Source organism: Lontra canadensis, unplaced genomic scaffold (genome assembly GCF_010015895.1).
Source record: "Lontra canadensis isolate GAN:19392208 unplaced genomic scaffold, GSC_riverotter_1.0 scaffold4, whole genome shotgun sequence".
Taxonomy (NCBI): Eukaryota; Metazoa; Chordata; class Mammalia; order Carnivora; family Mustelidae; genus Lontra; species Lontra canadensis.
The window spans coordinates 36,049,924-36,067,696 of NW_022630998.1; the positions used below are offsets into that span (position 1 = coordinate 36,049,924).

Below are 17,773 nucleotides of genomic sequence, written 5' to 3' on the forward strand. Positions count from 1 at the left end.
CCCCCCCCACTCCACTTTTCACTGCCAGAGACAAAAAGGGTCTGACATTGCCTGAATGGCCAAAATGACTCAGGTCGCATAAAACGGAGACATATATAATACAATGATAAGGTCTATAAAGGTAGAAATGATAGAAAAGTTAGACAAGAGAGTTGAAGGAATATTTCATCTCAAAATCTTCAAAAAAAATTAAATGAGGTCTTCATCTTCATAACCACAGATGTGGGATGTCATTTTGTATCTCAAACCAATGAGGCACAGTTTTGCTGAGTGGTCTCCCTGAGGTCACCCAGCTAGTCACTATGAGATCCAGGATTAAAGACCTTCAGGATTGAGACTGGGGAGGGGATGGGGAACTACTCTGTCTCATTACACACAGTCCTCATGGAGAGGGGCTTCGGGTGGTAGAATTCTGGGCGTATGCTTTGGTTTTGCTCACAGAGGAAAAGGAGCATCCCACGGCACTGGGTGACAGCAGCATCTGCTCAGGACGAGCAGGGAATAGCAGGTGGGAACAATCAGAGTTTGACTCTCAAATGCTTTCTGAGGTCATGTCTGAAACTATGTGCAAGGGGGAAGAAAGGCGGGGGGTTGGTGGCCATGGAAGGCAGGAGCACATTGTTGGATGCATACCCAGGACACAGACCTGCTGGTTCAGGGACAGCTTAGGTTTCACCACTTAATAAGGTGGGAGCTCCTTACCCCAAGCTCCACAGAGAAAGGGTCACAGCGGCCACTGGGCTGTAAAGACACAGGCAGTGTTAGCAGTGGAGCTCTGTCACCCCCACAGGGTGGCAGTAGGACGTCACCACCCGGACACAGAATGACAGGCCGGAACTGAGAACCCAAATGACCCAGTGCCTGTGTCTCTTACATCATGTGGCTATGTTTAGGTGGTCTAAAACCTTAACCAAGGAGGGGAGGAAAAGAAGGGAGCAAAAGGATGGAGTTAACAAATCCTAGGTAAATCCAGGTCAACCTATCATTACATATTGCTCACTCTTTGAAGATGCGAAGAGATGAGGGAAAAGTCATTATTTTTTTTCACTGTTAGAATACAGGGGCTGGACTCCAACCAGCCCTGAGTGAACTCAATATATGGATGGGATCTGGTGTTGGCATCTCCCAGCCCAAGAAGGACTGAGACAGTTTAGATGGTGGCAGCACCTGGGTGTGGAGAAATGGTAGAAAAAGGAAACTCCCCTGGACCAATCTGTCCAGTGGGTGGCGCCCCCTTTTAGATTTCTGCAAGCTGGGAAAATCTGTTCTCTCTTCGGCACAGTGCTGCTGTCCTATTTCCCATCTACTAGAAGAATCTCTCATCAGTTGCCCATTGTTTCCATTACAGATAATGGGATCCCTGCTTATTTTTGACACAGGACAAGGGCTGATGCATGTAGGGATGACTCAAAGCTGTCAAAATACTATACAGCAACTTGTATTTTCAGTAATGCTCACACTCCAAAGATCTATCATTTTGCTCTTCTCTCCATTTCTTCCCTTATCATGCTTTCAAAGCTATCCTGACTTCCCAGCCTCATGGACACACGCTCAACTCCGTTTGCTTTTTCCACCATTCCCAGTTCCCAGCAGGGATCCCTGCAGATCTGCAAGTACTACTCTTTCCTTCAAGGTCACGCTTCTGAATCGAGTTGGAGGAAGACGCATGCTGCATGGACCACTGAGCCCCAGTCACTGCGGTAGATGCTTGGGGCTGTTGGGAAGCCAGCCTCTGCAAGGATCCCCAGCTGTCAGTGCAGAGTTGGGATGAAGAGAGAAGATCAGATGGAGGTAGTCAGCCATGGTGAGTGTGAGAACAGAGAGGCAACTTCCTCTCCTCCAAGTCCCATGCAGTGAGTTCTGATGCCTCTGCCTGTATCTGAGCTCGCTCTGGCCCTGGGCAAGAGACAGTCCAATGGACATGAGTGAGAATCAGCTGCCTATTATTGTCCCATTGTACTAAGCATAGAGCATATAGAGAATTCTAACTTACGCAGCCTTTCCTTGGTGTCAGGCCTCATTTTTGCAAGGTGATGATGCCTCCTCCTTCTTACCTCCTTGACCACGTGTGGACAGGCTGGGTTTTTGTTCTCTATTCTCCTGGCCTGAGTTTCCAGCCCACTGAACCCCTCCTTATCTTCTAGCCTGTATACTAATCCTGTGGCCTCTATTATTACCTGCTCTGGTGACTCTGGATCCGCTTACCTTGATGGATTTATCCCCAGAAGAGTCCCTTTGCCCTCTCAGACACATTCCTCTGAAGGCCTCTGTTTTCTGTTTCCTTTGCCTTGTACTACCTGCCAGGCCTCTCTAATCCTATAGTCCACATACTGTCACCAGCCCAGGAGCCAGAAGAGTGATGTCACAAGAAGGCAGAAGAACAAAGGGATAGCTGCTTGTCTTCAAACATGCACATGTGTACATTCATTGACTGTCCCGAAGGCCCTCTTGTCTCTACACATGGGGTCATTTCTCTCCCACCTGTGGATTCAGCCCAGTCTGGGGAGCAGAGGTCCACCAAACCTCAAGGTAGGTCAATCCAGGGCTTCCCTCAGGATCACTTGTTGTGTGGATGGCAGTCTGGCCACTGGGCTTTTGCTGTGATACCAGTAAGCAGGACCCTATTTTTACGGTCACGTTGGTAACTTGGTTGCTGCCATAACCCCAATTTGAGTCATCAATTCCCCTCATCTTTTTGGTCCATCACCAGCATCTATCACGCCTGATCACTGCCTCCTGAACTACTTTCTTCACTGTGCTCCCAGGACCTAACTTATGCCTTTTCTCTTTATCTCACTCCTAGCTCCTTCTCAATCTTTCTTCCTGACTTCTCGTCAACTGGACCTCTGAATTCTCCCGTGTCTCCGGACTAAGTCCTCAAACTCCCCTCTTCTCTACCTATACGCTGTCCTTTGATGGTGTCATCTGACATCATGACTTTAAAATTTATCTGTACCCTGAAAGGACTCAAATTTTTACCTTACACCCAGGCCTTTCTCTGAATTCTGGTCTCATACATGCAACTGCCTAGTTAACATTTCCATTTGGATATTCCATAGCATCTCAGACTTAATAGAAACAAAACTGAGCTCCTGATACTTCCTCCTTAACTTCCTTCTTACACAGTCTTCCCTATTTCAGCCAAGGCACCCCCAGGCTTTCAGTAGCTCTGGTCAAAATCCCTGAGATCATTCTGAGTATTCCCCCCACCACCTAGCCCCCATACTTCACATCCAATCTTTTAGCAAGGCCTGTTGGTCTTCAACTTATTTGTAGAATCTAACCAATTCTTACCACGTCCATTAGCACTACTGTATCCTGCCAGAATTGTTATAGTGCACTCCTAATTACTCTCCCTGATTCCACTTCAGATCCTCTGTAGTATATTTTTTTAAAGATTTTACTTATTTACTTGAGAGACAATGAGAGAGAGAGAGAGAGAGAGACAGCATGAGGCGGGGAGGGGCAGAGGGAGAAACAGACTCCCTGCTGAGTGGGACTCCGTCCTGGGACTCCTGAACCAAAGGCAGTTGCTTAACCAACGGAGCCACCCAGGCGCCCCAACGTCTGTGGCATATATCAAACACAAAAGCCAGTTCTCCTTTTAAACATACATGAGATCATGTCGTTACTTGGCCCCAAACCCTCCCATGGATTTTCATGAAGTTTGAAGTCCTTCATGTCTACTCTGACATATTGCCTCTTACCGTCCACTTTGCTCAGGCTGCTCCAATGTGACAAGCTTCTTTGCCCTTCCTCCCACTGGTCTCCTGCACTTACAGCTTAGGACGTTTGCACTCACTGTTGCTGCTGCCGGGAATGTTGTCTTCCCAAGTATCTTCCTGCATCTTTGCTCAAATGTTCCCTTTTATAGTTGCATATTCTTAGACCATCCTGTTAACAATTATAATTCCCCAGACCCCGATGCTCTCTATGCCCATGCGTAGCTTTATTTTTCTCTATAGCATTTAGGACCATTTGATGTATTACTTTACTTAATTTATTGACTGTCTTTTCCCAAATAGAACATAAGCTCTATCAAGCCAGGATTTTCTGTCTGTTTTGTTCACCGCTCTACCTCAAGAACCAGAATAACTCCTGCCACATGATACATATTCCAAAATCATCTGTTTAAAGAATTAGTGAATGAACACTCTATCCCCAGCTCAGGTGTCTTTCTGCCATCCAAACAAAATTATCCAAATGCCTATCAGACAATGTTACGTTCACATGAAAACCCAACATGTCCACAATGGCAGCTCATTATTTTCCTGACCCCAGCCCAAACTGTCTCTTTGCCTCCTGTGTCCCAGTCTCAAAATGACCATCACCATTCCCTCAACTGCACAAGCAGAAACTGGAATCATCTCTGATGATCTCTTTCCTTACCCCACCATCTAACTTACCATGAAGTTTTGTTTATTATATCTCTAAATACCGTGAACATGCTGAATGTTGATTTTGCTCCTTTCCTACCCACATTTTTCTAGTTCACATTACTATTTTCAGCATCTTAACCAGTCCTCCTGCCTCCTTTCTGGGCACCAGAGTAAACCAGACCTTGCCTGATCTTGTCTCTCTTCTTCTTAAAACATTTCAAGGCTCCCCATCACCTTTAGGATAATGCAATTTACAAGCTCCTTCCTGATTTGTTCCTTGCTTACCTCTGTTGACTCTTTTACCTCCCCAGGTTTTCAGATAGTATTTCGTATGTTGTCTGACTGAAATGTTCCTTCTCCATCTCTTTGCCCAGCTCTCATCTACTTTTTTTCCAGTCTCAGCTCAGATGTCAGATGTCAGTTCTTTCAAGAAGCCCTCTTCTCTGCTTTCACAACACCATGTACTTCCCTCACAATGAACTGACCTCATTCTATTGTACCTGATGTTCACTTGCCATAAGCTCTGTGAGAGTAATGGCCACAAATGACTTATTCATGGTTGTATCATAGGCACTCAAAAGAGGAAAAAAAAAAAAGGTTAAGTAAGTGAACAATATTAAAATTCATACGGAGATGGAGCAGTCATACTTTCATGAGCATTCCTACTAACCATAGCTAAAGATACTAGATATTAAAAAGCAAACATAAGATGACTCTGAAAGACAGAAAAAAGGCAGAGGAGCTAGGGACCTCGGGAGTGGGGAGTTGCCTGCATTTTCTTTTGCTGCATCGATCTCAGACTCGGACTGAAGATGGCAATGTGGAAATATCACCAGCTACAGATTATTTAAAAAGCCCCGACAAACCCTGTTCTCTCTAGCCAAAGGACCAGGATAGGGCAGACAAGACAGACAGAGAATGTTTAGATAATAATCTCTCTCCTCCAAATGAACATAAGAAAAATTATAGCCCAACTGCTAGACCCACCAGCAAAAGCCTAGGAGAGACCCTTGACTTCCACCCTCACAAAACTGTGATGAGGTGACTCCATATTGTCACCGAAGAGGTATTAGATAGAGGAGGCTGAGAAGGGAGCTGGGACTTTCACCCTTGCTGGCCAATAATGAGCTCCTTCCCTTCTTCCTTCTTTCCCTCCATCATATCATGATCATGAGGGGAGCCTTGACTCCCACTTCTGGCCAGCAATAATGAAGATACCCAGCCTCTTGGGTGTCAGTAGAGTGGGACACTGGACATCTACCTCCACCTGGCAATAATAAAGCAGTGCATCCGTTTCTCCCCACAGGCAGGTGTCCAGAAACTAGAGGTTTATAAGAGATTTGAGGTCTCATACAATAACAGGAAGATTGGTTTTCAATTGACTATCACTCATTCTAAGAACAACTGGAAAGATATCAAACAGACTGAGAAAACAACAATTAAGAGAGGCCAACCCAGAGATAACAGAGATGTTAGCATTATCTGACAAAGATTCTCAGGTAGTCATGATAATAATGTTTCAATAAGCAATCATGAACAGACTTGAAACACACAAAATATAGAAAACATATAGAAAAAATAGAAAAAAGCTTAGTGATTGGGCTCAACAGCAGAATGGAGGAGTCAGTGGAAATAATTAGTGAACTGGAAGAGAATAATAGAAAGTTTCCAAGAACAGAAACAGCAAATAGACTAAAAACAAATTAACCAAGCATCAAGGACCTTTGGGATGATCACAAAAGGTCTGATACTCATGTCACTCGAGTTCAGACAGAAGAAGAGAAAAATATTCGAATACGTAATGGCTGAAAACCTTGCAAATTTGTCAAGAGACACAAACCTACAGATCCAAGAAGCTGAGTAAACCTCAAATACAATAAGCCAAAGAAATCCATGCCAAGACCAAGAAAAACTTGAAAGCAGCCAAAGGAAACAACCCTCATCTATAGGGAAAAACATTGAGATTGCTAGATTCCCACCTTCTGAACAAGTGGTACATGTTTCCAGAATTCCCTGAGCAGCAATTTTGCCCTCACCTGCTCCAGGTAAGACTGAGTTGTATCAGTCTTTAAAACCTCACCTTTTCTGCACAATAACAGAAAACTTCATATCATTTCTGCTTTAATTTGAGGGGCTCCTAGATAGCTTCCCGATGGGGGCTGGTCTCTGGAAAGAACCCACCATGTGTAGAGAGAGTTAAAATCTCAACCTCTTACCCAATCCCCAACTTCCAGGGAGGGGAGAGGTGCTGGAGATTAAATTCAGTCGTCAATGACCGAGGGTTTAACTGATCACGCCGACGTGATGAAACCTCTGTAAATCTGGAGAGCTTGCAGACGAGAGAGTGCAGCCCCACGGACGGCGGGTGGTGGCGTGCCCTAATTGCACGGGAACAGAGGCTTATGCACTTCAGACTCTGCTGTGCCTCACCTTGGACACTTCTTTGTCTAGTAAACATGGCCCAACCTCTTTGGGGTTGTGGAAAGTCACAAGTTGGCTAGGCAGAAGTGTGAGTTGCCTGGGTACCCCATTTCGGAGTGCATCTGAAATAGAGGCAGTTTTGTGTGACTGAGCTCTTTAACTTGCAGGATCCGATACCAGCTCCACGTAGAGTCGGAACCGGAGCGTCGGTTGGTGTTGGGAAATACACCATATATTTGGTGTGAGAGAGTATCAAAGAACATACTCCTCGAGCTTTATCCAAAAAATGGATTCCCTCACGTCTCCATAAGTAAATTGCATCTTATAAGGACTCTACTAAGATGTGTATTTGTGAGGGTCCTTCGAACCCCTTCTGTGCCCCTCAAATTGTCAGGTGCCGTGACTGTCCATGATCTTTCTAACCTGGGAGAAAAGCTGAAATGTCATCAGGCAATCATTGTGTTATGCTTACTCTGATGCTGAGCTTTTGAGGCTAGAAGAATCATAGTGACATTGACACAGTAGAAAGGTACAGTCTAAGAAATACATGTTGTCTCTGGCCTGGTTCCCAGCTCCTAAAATGTGAGTGAGAGGCATGCATGCCTTCAGTATTCATAAGGCACCCTTCTCATGGTACCTGAGTTCATGCTAATGAGGTGACTTGGGGGGTGCCTAGAAAGCCTCAGGAGGGGGCTGACCTAGAAGAAGCAAGCGATTAGAGGGTTGGAACTGCAAAGGAGTGAGAAGGATGGCCGGGTGGACTATTAAAAAATCTTGAACAAGATGCTGAGCTTCCAGATTGGTCAACACTGGAAGTACTGGAAGGCCCTGCAGCTGGAGGAGCATGGAATCTCCTTGCCCTCCTCTCATACCTCACTTCTGCATCTCTTCCATCTGGCTCTTCCTGGTTCTTTCTGTATCTTCTTATAAAAAGTTGGTACATGTAAATAAATATTCCCTTGAGTTCTATGAGCCAACCAAATGATCAAACTCAAGGAAGGGTCATGAGAACTCCAATTTATGGCCAGTGGGTCAGAAGTGCAGGTGATAACCTGACTTGTGTTTGGCATCTGCAATGGGGACAATCTCGTGGGAACTGAGCTCTTAACCTGTAGCATCTGATGCTGTCACCAGGCAAATACTGTCAGAACTGAGTTAAATTGAAGGACATTCAGCTGGTGTTTGCTGTGAATTATAGAAAATTAAGAACCCCCCCCACACCTCATGGCTAGAAGTATAATATTGAGAAATATTATTCTTTCAATAGAAAAACAGAGCTTTCCTTTACAAAAAGTGCTTATTGCTTTTTTTGGTTTCATTTTTTAAGCACAGGAAAGTGCTATTCAGTATATTATAATTTTAATCTTGAACTTTCCTGCCTCTCTAGGAAAAAATTTAGGGTAGCATATAAAAAACAACAACAAAAAAATTAATATAATAGGAATAAAAGAGAATAAATCAGAATGAGAACAAAGCAAATAGCCAGACCATGCAGATTTAGCAGAGACAGGCCTCCTCCCTGCATAACGGAGAATGAAATGTGAAGAATTACCTATTTTTATGACATGAAAGGAAGGGACAGAGCAACTTCTCAGAAGGGGGCCCTAGAGCTCCCTGCATATTGGGGGGGCAGCCTCTGCACGGAGGGAAGTGTGCACTGTAATTCATGGTATCCTGTCCTCCTTGGGGTTTTCACAGTAAAGGCAAATGTAGCCCCCAGTAAAAGTCAAAGGCATATCATAAAAAGTAAAATCTATAACGTGTTTGACAAATGTAGATTTCAACTATCACAGCACTTAGACTATACCTTACATTATGTTCCCCAAATAGAATCATTTTGATTGGGATTTTTGATTTTTTGTTTTCAACAAAAATCAGCATGGAGCCCAATGTGGGGCTTGAACTCACTACCCTCAGATCAAGACCTGGGCTCAGATCAAGAGTTGGATGCTCAACCAACTGAGCCACCCTGGTGCCCCTGATTGGGATTTTGATAGGAGCTGGCTGTTAACTGACTCCCTAGGTTACTTTTTTTTTTTTTTTTAAGCTCAGGGCCTGGTATCAGAGTGTCTTATTCTGATCATTAAGGAGATTCCAGAAACTGGGCAAGAAGTTGGCAGTGCTAAAGTTCTGATATGAAATATCACCACCTCTAGTCAGAATTCCTGTCGAGATGTATTCTTTTCTGCTTTCATGGGGAGAAGAGGCCACAGGATGCCTGAACTCAGCACCGTTGGGGTTTTCCTCTAAGAGCTAAGCCAGAGATCCATGGAGACTCCTTCTGTGGCCCAGGGGAGCATGGCAGACACGGGAGAGCAAGTTTTTGCCTATAACAGAAGAGATGGGACTGGCTCTCCCACTAGGGCCCTGGCAGAAATGCTCTGGAGGACCAGTTAGCTCTCCATCACCGAGGAAACTGACTTCCTGCATGTTATCTACTCATATCTGTGTAAGAGTTGCAGAATGTCCACCAGCAGATCTGTGGCTGCAGTAAAAACACACATTGTGGACATCCAAGTCGCTGCCCCAGCTGCTGAGCTCAGAAATTCATCCCCACGTTTTGCTGCTCTAATAACTGAACATGTTAGGAGTACTACTACTGGCCGGTTCCTGGGACACACAGGACTTGCTGGAAGCAGATGCTGTCACCCTGCGCCCCCGCACCGGCTCCATCCCTCCATTGTCTTGCCAAACCCTCCTGAGACTGCCAGAGGAGGTGGGGGGCAGTCCCCCCTACTGTCCTTCCTTACTCCTTCCCTCGGGCCCAGGCTTCCCTGTAGCATGCCCAGACTTCTCCATCCCCGTTTTCTCTCACACAGCCATGTCTCCTACTAAAATCTGTACACGTTTAGTTCTGTCCTATCCTCTGCTTCTCAGAGGACCCAAGCAAACGCAAATAGCAATTTCTGTTTTTACTAACAAATTCTGTCGTTGGAATTATATCAAATTTTAACAACAGAATTACAGCATGCCCATGTTTCTCATTGGAGGAAACTGCCCAATTCGTTGTTTTTTGTTTTTCAAGTCAGATTTTGCCATAGAGGAATATTCATCCTTTCATCCATTCTGGTAGAGGGATAAGCAGCTGATTCATCTAAAATAGTATCAAACTCTTACATGGATAAGAAAAAGGTATCTGGCTATGCCATAGCCTTGCTTTAACATTAAGGGGTTTATTTTATTTTATTAAATTTTTTTTTTTAAAGATTTTGACAGAGAGAGACAGTGAGAGAGCGAACACAATCAGGCAGAGTGGAAAGCCTACTTCCCGCCAAGCAGGGAGCCCAATGCGGGGTTCCATGCAGGGTTCGAATCATGACCTGAGATGAAGGCAGACGTTTAACGACTGAGCCACACAGGCGCCCCCTTTAAGGGGTTTATTTTAAATGTATAGCTTAATCCACATCTGGGCCCTATTTGCAGGAAGAAGGTTGATAAAATAATGCTCACTGGATACTGCATAGTCTTAATCTTTCCTTTCCTTTTTCTTTCTCCCTTCCTTCCCTCCTTCCCTCCTTTCCTTTTCTTTTTTTCCTTTCATCTTCTTTCCTTCCTTCCTTCCTTTCTCTCTTTTTGGCAGCACCCTCATCCCAAGGCCTGTGCCATCTACCCCAGGAGCTTGCTCACAAAAGAGAATTAATGTTTGTTGAATGAATAAAGGAGGTGCTGTATTTGGAGGATATGGTTCCTTTCAGAGCCTAAATACTCAGCAGGAGGTTACTGAGGGCCTAGTAGAATATTTGATAAGCACACATCTGTCAGAATTTGAGATGTTCTGTGGGAGATGGGTATATAGTTCCTATAACGTTCCTATAAGCTCAGTAATAGATAGATGTTATTGAAAATTCTCATCCCAAATGTTTCTGCATAGTCTTAGAAAAATCCCTCCTCCATTTCAAAGTTCAGAAAATACTGACCCCATCCTTCAGCAGAGAGGGTTTCCATGGTGACAAAGTATACACAAAATAAAAGAGGGCAAAGGCCATTGGTCTTTACTCATGTCAAATGGAAAAACAGGGCTTTTATTATTTTAATTATTCAGTTGCTACAGCTTGACCCCAAAACTAACTTTTTGTCCATTCTCTGATATAAGATGCAAAGTCTTTATCTCCACATTGGGACTGATGCATAACTTTCTTCTAATAGCAATCGTTGTTGTTGTTGTTGTTGTTGTTATAACTGGAAATGTGTTGGGCTTTCCCAAGATATTTGGGCCTTGACCTTTCCAGGAAGGTCAAGAGATATGGTGTAGAGACTTCTCTGTGGTTGCTTAATACAGAGCTCATGCAGACACTTACAAAGGAAAGTAAGAGTCCTCTCAGGACTGATTAGCTAGTGAAAATGTGATCCAAGAGCTGAAAATGTGGTCCAAACCCTTCCCCTCACGACTTCAGTATGGGCTACTCATACTGTCAACCAACAAACCAAGTCATGGACACAAGTAAATTTCTTCACTAATTTCACTGCCCAATTACTTATTCCTACTAGCAACTACATTCCCTGACATTTTCTTTTTAAAATGTATGAGTGAAAACTATGACCTCATAAACCAATTTTTTTTTTTTTTTTTTGGATTTTCACGTCCTTTGGGAAATGACAGTTAGGCTTATTTTTCTATGACTTTTCAGGAGTCCCAAGGAGCTCAGAGCACCTCTTGCTAGAGGCCCATTTCAACATACCTGCGGTCTGTGGGGTACAGTTCCACAGTGACCACATCCAGAGAGTTCCAGGCCGAGATGGTCAATCCGTTATACAGACACAGCACGCCCACCATCATGGACTCACTGCTGCCCAACCAGAGGAAGAAACAGCTGATCCCCGAAAGTACCATGGAGCCACCTGCCAACGATGAAGACAAAAGGGTGCCATGTTTCCTGCCATCTTAGAAAGAATAATCCTTGGGTCCTTGTCATCTCTCAGCAAACCTGAATCCCACGGGGAGGCTGTGGTCTGGACTCCAACAGCTCAGGTACAGGTAGGCTCACCTGTATAAAGGTTTGCCCCTCCAACTGCCTTCTGAACACAGCAAGCAGGAAATGCACATCGTCAATAATTACTCAGCTACTTAAGTGGAAGAATATACATCAGCCACACATAATTAGTTCTTCAGTCTGTTAATTCATGGAAACTGTTCAAATGAAATGTAATTAGACATAATTTTTGCTGAGATTTAGTCCTAATGAAGGGTCTTAAGGGATTTCTCCTCATCTCTGTGGGATGCAAATCCCTCAGGGGGCAGGGAGTACAGTGGGAACCAGGCTCCCCAGAGATGGCAAGGGCAGCTATTTTATTGTACATAAAACCAAGCGCATACCCAGCATCGTTAAGCGCCCGATTCTGTCCATCAGGAGAGCAGACACGATGTTCCCTGGCAACACTGCCAATGTCCCCAGGAAGTTGACAAAATAAATCCAGTAGGCACTATAGTCATCATCGAAGGTAATCTGGCATCCCGTCTTGTTGTGAGAAAATGAGCAGTTTTGAAATTCGCTATCAATGAATTTATATGGCTCAAAATCTGTGGACACAAAAACATTCATCAGGCTCTTTACTGTTGTGCCCCAGTCGAAGAAAGCCAGTCAAGAATTCAGAAAAGAAACATGGTATTGTAAACTTGAGGGCTTCAGGTCCTGGCCAACACACAGGGGCTGCTCTAGAACCTCACATTACAAAGTAGCTGAATGAAGGATAGGTTTGTTGAATAAAAGAATACATTAGAGTCTAGTTATCCTCTGATTTTTTCTGTTTGGCCATTGCTAATTATATTACTTGCTTACTCCTTTATAATGTTACTTTGTTCTAATTATCATGTTACATAAGTACTATTATTATAGAACTAATAGCTTCCATACCACAACTACAAAAACAAATTGTTTCAAAATGTAGATGAATCAGCCTTATCATTGCTATTTTATGGGACTCTGAGACGAAGAGAAGGAACAGCCTTTTGTTGGACCCATAAGGCTGAATGTAGAAGGTGAGGTCAAAGTGGAGGAAGGCACAAAGGAGTAAGAGTTGCCCTTATTGGAAGGTCACTGGCATTCACTGTTTTTGTTTTGTTGTTTTTGTTTTCCTTGAACTTGGATCTATCCAAGGAGAGGTGCAAAGGAATGGTGGGTTCTGCTAAAAGACAGTGGGAATCACAACCGTTATTGTCCCTTACTGATCAAAACGTGCCTAAAAAGCTGGTCTTCTGAGGTTGAATGGGTTAGAAGGCAGTGAAAACACTGTTTTAAAAAAACCTGAAGACACCTGATTCCGCTCTCACTGGGAGTTGGGCAGACCTGCTTCCTGTCTGAACACCAAGAAGGCCGCGCTGGCCCAAGGTAGCGCTATACTCCTCCCTGTGCTGGGCTGTTATTTTGGACTCATAGGACAGACACACCGGAGTGCAGGGGTGGGAAAGCATGGGCTCGGGAATCAGATAAAACTGGTCTCAAATGTTAGCTGTTACCAGGTCTATGAATGTGGACAGATTACTTTTTCCAAGTCTCCACTATTATCTCATGAAATGAGATAATGAATGCCTAATGATGGAAAGTAGGAACCAGCCTATGGTAGGTGCTCAATCAGTACCCCCCGCCCCCCGCAACTCTTCTTTTCCCCTGGGCAGTTTTCCAAACTCCATTACCAGGATTGGATAAAAAACTGTCTGATTAAGCATAGCCATGCGTAGTCCATCTCCGTTCGCTGCAGCTCAGGCATTATCACTTAGGTAGACATCAAATTTTGAAGCCAGGATTATAAACAAACAAACTGAGGGGCGATTCTTTTCTTCAAACATTACTCAAGGGAGGGGCACCTGGGTGGCTCAGTCAGTTAAGGGTCTGCCTTTGGCTCAGGTCATGATCCCGGGGTCCTGGGATCAAGTCCTGCATCAGACTCCCTGCTCAGCAGGGAGTCTTTTTCTCCCTCTGCCCCTCCCCCCACCTGTGTGCTCTTTCTCTCTCAAATACATAAATAAAATCTTTTTAAAAAATTACTCAAAGGTATTTTTTCTTTTTAAGACAGAGAAATCATGTACACATGTGAGCAGAGTGGGTGGGTGTGGAGCAGAGGGAAAGAGAGAGAATCTTAAGCAGGTCCCACACTCAGTGCAGAGTCTGACATCTCCTGACCCTGGGACCTCCTGACCCTGACCCTGGGATCATGATCTGAGCTGATATCAAGAGCCAGGCACTCAACCTACTGAGGCACCCAGGCGCCTCAAGGATTTATTTTTTTTAACTTGGAACTTCAGCAAGTCCTATTGGCATTAAATCTGACAGAGAGAAATAATAAAAGCTTAACCATGATCAAATCTGATTAAGGAAATCCATTCCTTTATACTTTAATACCTACTTTCCCCATACGCCTCTGCCCACACTATCACAGGGGTATCAGGTTTCTGCCCAGAACTGGGCCATTTGAAGAGGCCCCAGGCAGGGCGAAGGAGCACACCTACCTGTGTTGTCAAAAACAGTGTCAATAAATGTGCAGTTCCTGAAGTAGGTGTTGACTGAAGTCACATCCTCAAAGACGCAGGCCTTAAAAAGTGAGTCTTTGAAAGTTACAGATTTGAACTTCATCCCTAGAAATCTGCCCAAAACACACACACAGAAATTCTTATCAATGACTGTGTCCATCAGGGTTCAAAGTAAAGTCAAATGGGTTTAGAGATCTGATGCCCCACTATGGACTCTCCATAAAGACATTAGCCTCTGGATCTTCTAGGTTCTTAACTGCCCACCCCACTTCTTCACGTAGCCTGTCCTTTGGCTATCTCCCGGCTCACCTATATTATTTTCCAACAGAAGAGATGGCATTCAGGAAAACTTCACTTAGCTTTTGCAATGTTGGCAAAAGATTTTGTAGGGTATGTTAATGAAGGTAGTTTGGAGACTAACAGAGGCTACCGATTTCTTATTTTTCAATCCTATCCTCTTGCTCTTGATCATATGCCTTTATTTGAAAATTCTTTATTTGAGGTTAATGACTCTAACTTAAGAATGTGCTCCCAGGCTCATTTTTGACAGAAGTCTGTTTCCTAAGCTAAAAATTCAAGGCTTCTTCATTTTCCTATAGGGATTTCTGGTAGAGAACAATGAGAATTGGACTTCATTTACATGAGGAACAATTGACTCAGGGCTCATAGAAAGGAAGAAACTCATAGGTCACCCTCATTTCCATGAATAATTTTCTTGTCAAAGCCAACTGGTATTCCTTGAACCAAGCAGAGTGATGAGAGCTCTGCCTGTTTTTTGGAAAAGTGTAGAATGATGAAACCTGCGCAGATACCTTTTTGAATGCTGCAAGGGGTGAAGGGTTCTAGATGGTGAAGATAATAACAGTCATGATGATCCTAACATCTTAAAAGAGTCTACGACCAGATCTGTCTGTGTTGATAAGGTCTCCCAGAAGACGTGGATCGATAGTCATCATTGTGTCTTGGTAAGTTATTAAGAGATCATGAATCGATACTTAGCCAGGCACTGAGAGGAGAATGCTTGTTCAACTGGAGAATAAGTTATTACACCAAATACCACTCGGGGCAGAAAGGGTCTGAGCCTCCCAGGCAAGCAAGCTGACCGGCTTAAAAGCTATACCCTCTTCAATACTTCCAAAATTGTTCTCACCTTAATGCCTGATGATATCTGTCAGCTCAAAATTCTGTGGCCTAACATAACACCTTCTTAAAAAGTAATCTCATTTCAACCTCTACTCCAGGGGTCAAGAGTAAATCCATCTAAACCGTAAGTTTGCCATTAAAGAAGGGTAAATAATGGTACTTTTTTTTTTTTTTTTTTTTTCAAAAGAGGGAGAGTGAGCAGGGAAGGGGCAGAAGGAGAGAGAGAGGGAGGGAGAGAAAATCCGAAATTAGCTCCACACTGAGGGCGGAGCACGACCTCTCACAACCCTGAGATCAGGACCTGAGCAGAAATCAAGAGTCAGACCGTTAACTAACTGAGCCACCCAGATGTCCCAATAATGGCACATTTTAAGAATATTATCAATTTTCTGAACTAGAAGTGAATTTAGAAAGGGAAAACAACTTCAGGTTTTTTATGAATGGATAATATATACACAGAGTTCACAAGGTACAAAATTGAAAACAGTGAAAAAGGATAAAATAAGTCTTTTCCCAGCCAACCTTAAGCCTCCCAGTTCTTTTGTCCGGAGGTGGCCAATGTGGCCAGTTTCTCATGTGCTCTTCGGAGCATTCTTTTTATGGAGTGCTAGCAAATAAAACACGCAATTCTACTCTTTTCGCTTTGTTTGGTGACAGTCTACCCCAGAGGCTATTCCAGATCAGTACCATGGCATTAAGGAGAGATGCCATTTTATGGTATTGAATAGGAAAGTTCTTTGTAAAAAATGAGTTAGCTAGCGGCATTTCCCTGAAAGACAAATAAATGAAAATCGATAAAAATTCTATCGCCTTCTAAAATAAATATATATGTTTTACAGGGATTTTAATACTATTAAAATGGCTAATAATTATCTTGCTAATGTAAAAAACTTCCTGGTGGTGACCAAAGAGTTGGCTTAGAACTTTAACAAGCATCATTTAAAATAGATCAGAGGGGGTGCCTGGGTGGCTCAGTGGGTTAAGCCTCTGCCTTCGGCTCAGGTCATGATCTCAGGGTCCTGGGATTGAGCCCTGCATCGGGCTCTCTGCTTGGTGGGGAGCCTGCTTCCCCCTCTCTCTGCCTGCCTCTGTGCCTACTTATGATCTCTTTCTGTCAAATAAATAAATAAAATCTTTAAAAAAAAATAGGTCAGAGACACAAACATATCAGACATGTCTAATGGAGTAACAACAATTTTAAAAATCAATGAAGTAAATTTTTACCCTGCCATTCCAAAGTTTCCACAGAAAGACAAGTGCAGGCTTGGGTTGGGATTTTATGTGGGAGAATGAAGGTGATCCTACATGGCCTGCATAAGGATTAAGCCCCTTGTGGAATTGCCAATTTAAACAATTATCTCCTACTTCATAATTCTCCCTTTCATCATATAAACCATAAGTATCCTACAGAATTCTTTTTCATCCTTCCAAAGCGGTTTTGTCTGGGAAAACTTGGTCCAGTTTTTAAAAATTTTTTACTTTTAAAAAATTACTCTGCCTTTGGGACAATTTCCTAAGAACAATGTTTTAACCATCAGGAGCACACACCAGCCATTATTTACCCAGATGACAACTAACAGAAATGATCTCGTCTATTCCTTTCCCCCGATGAAAGAATGTGCTGGAACCACGTTCCTAAGCCAGTTCTCTGTGCATACCAAGAGGCATTTCAGAGTCCATCTTCAAAAAAGTCCTTTGCTAACTTATTCTGTATTTTCAAAGCCCTGTACTTTGGGGAATCATTTCTGTTCTTTAAGGGAAAGTCTTACTGGTACAATGTAACATCACTTCCAGATTCAGCCTAGTGGAGAAGGAAGGGCTTCTGAAAGTGGTCCTCCTTCTCAGGGGTAAGAGACAGGCATCATGTTATACTACGGATTTCTTGTCTGAATTAAGTAGCACCATCAACCATCTTTTTTTTTTTAAATTTTTTTTTTTAAGATTTTATTTATCTATTTGAGAGAGAGACAGTGAGAGAGAGCACGAGGGAGGAGAAGGTCAGAGAGAGAAGCAGACTCCCCGTGGAGCTGGGAACCTGATGCAGGACTAGATCCCGGGACTCCGGGATCATGACCTGAGCCAAAGGCAGTCGTCCAACCAACTGCGTCCCAACCATCAACCATCTTATTGCCTTGTACTCCTCCCTCTTCTCTCCCATGACTTATTTCTGTTGCTTTCCAGGGTCTCTTTAAATTTTCTTTTCATACCAGTTAATTCCGCTACTTCACAAATGTGAAGCAGCAGTTTCAGAAGCAGTTTTAAGTCAAGGACTGATACACATATACCTTTTTTTTTTTTTTTTTAAAGCCCATTTGGAAGTGTTTAAATTCAGTCTGAAAATGACTAATGTACAAACTAAGACAAA

The 17,773-nt window shown here is 43.4% G+C and overlaps 1 protein-coding gene across 2 annotated transcripts in view; it reads right to left on the minus strand.

The window, feature by feature from the left end:
* The window catches only part of SV2C (synaptic vesicle glycoprotein 2C), a 210,029-nt gene that overhangs the window by 9,583 nt on the left and 182,673 nt on the right, over positions 1–17,773 (minus strand). For both annotated transcript variants that reach the window (XM_032848182.1, XM_032848172.1), the window contains 3 exons: positions 14,245–14,378; positions 12,115–12,318; positions 11,480–11,639 (listed from right to left, as the gene is read on the minus strand). In XM_032848182.1, coding sequence (XP_032704073.1) covers positions 11,480–11,639; positions 12,115–12,318; positions 14,245–14,378 — 498 coding nt within the window. The remainder of the gene's footprint in view (positions 1–11,479; positions 11,640–12,114; positions 12,319–14,244; positions 14,379–17,773) is intronic.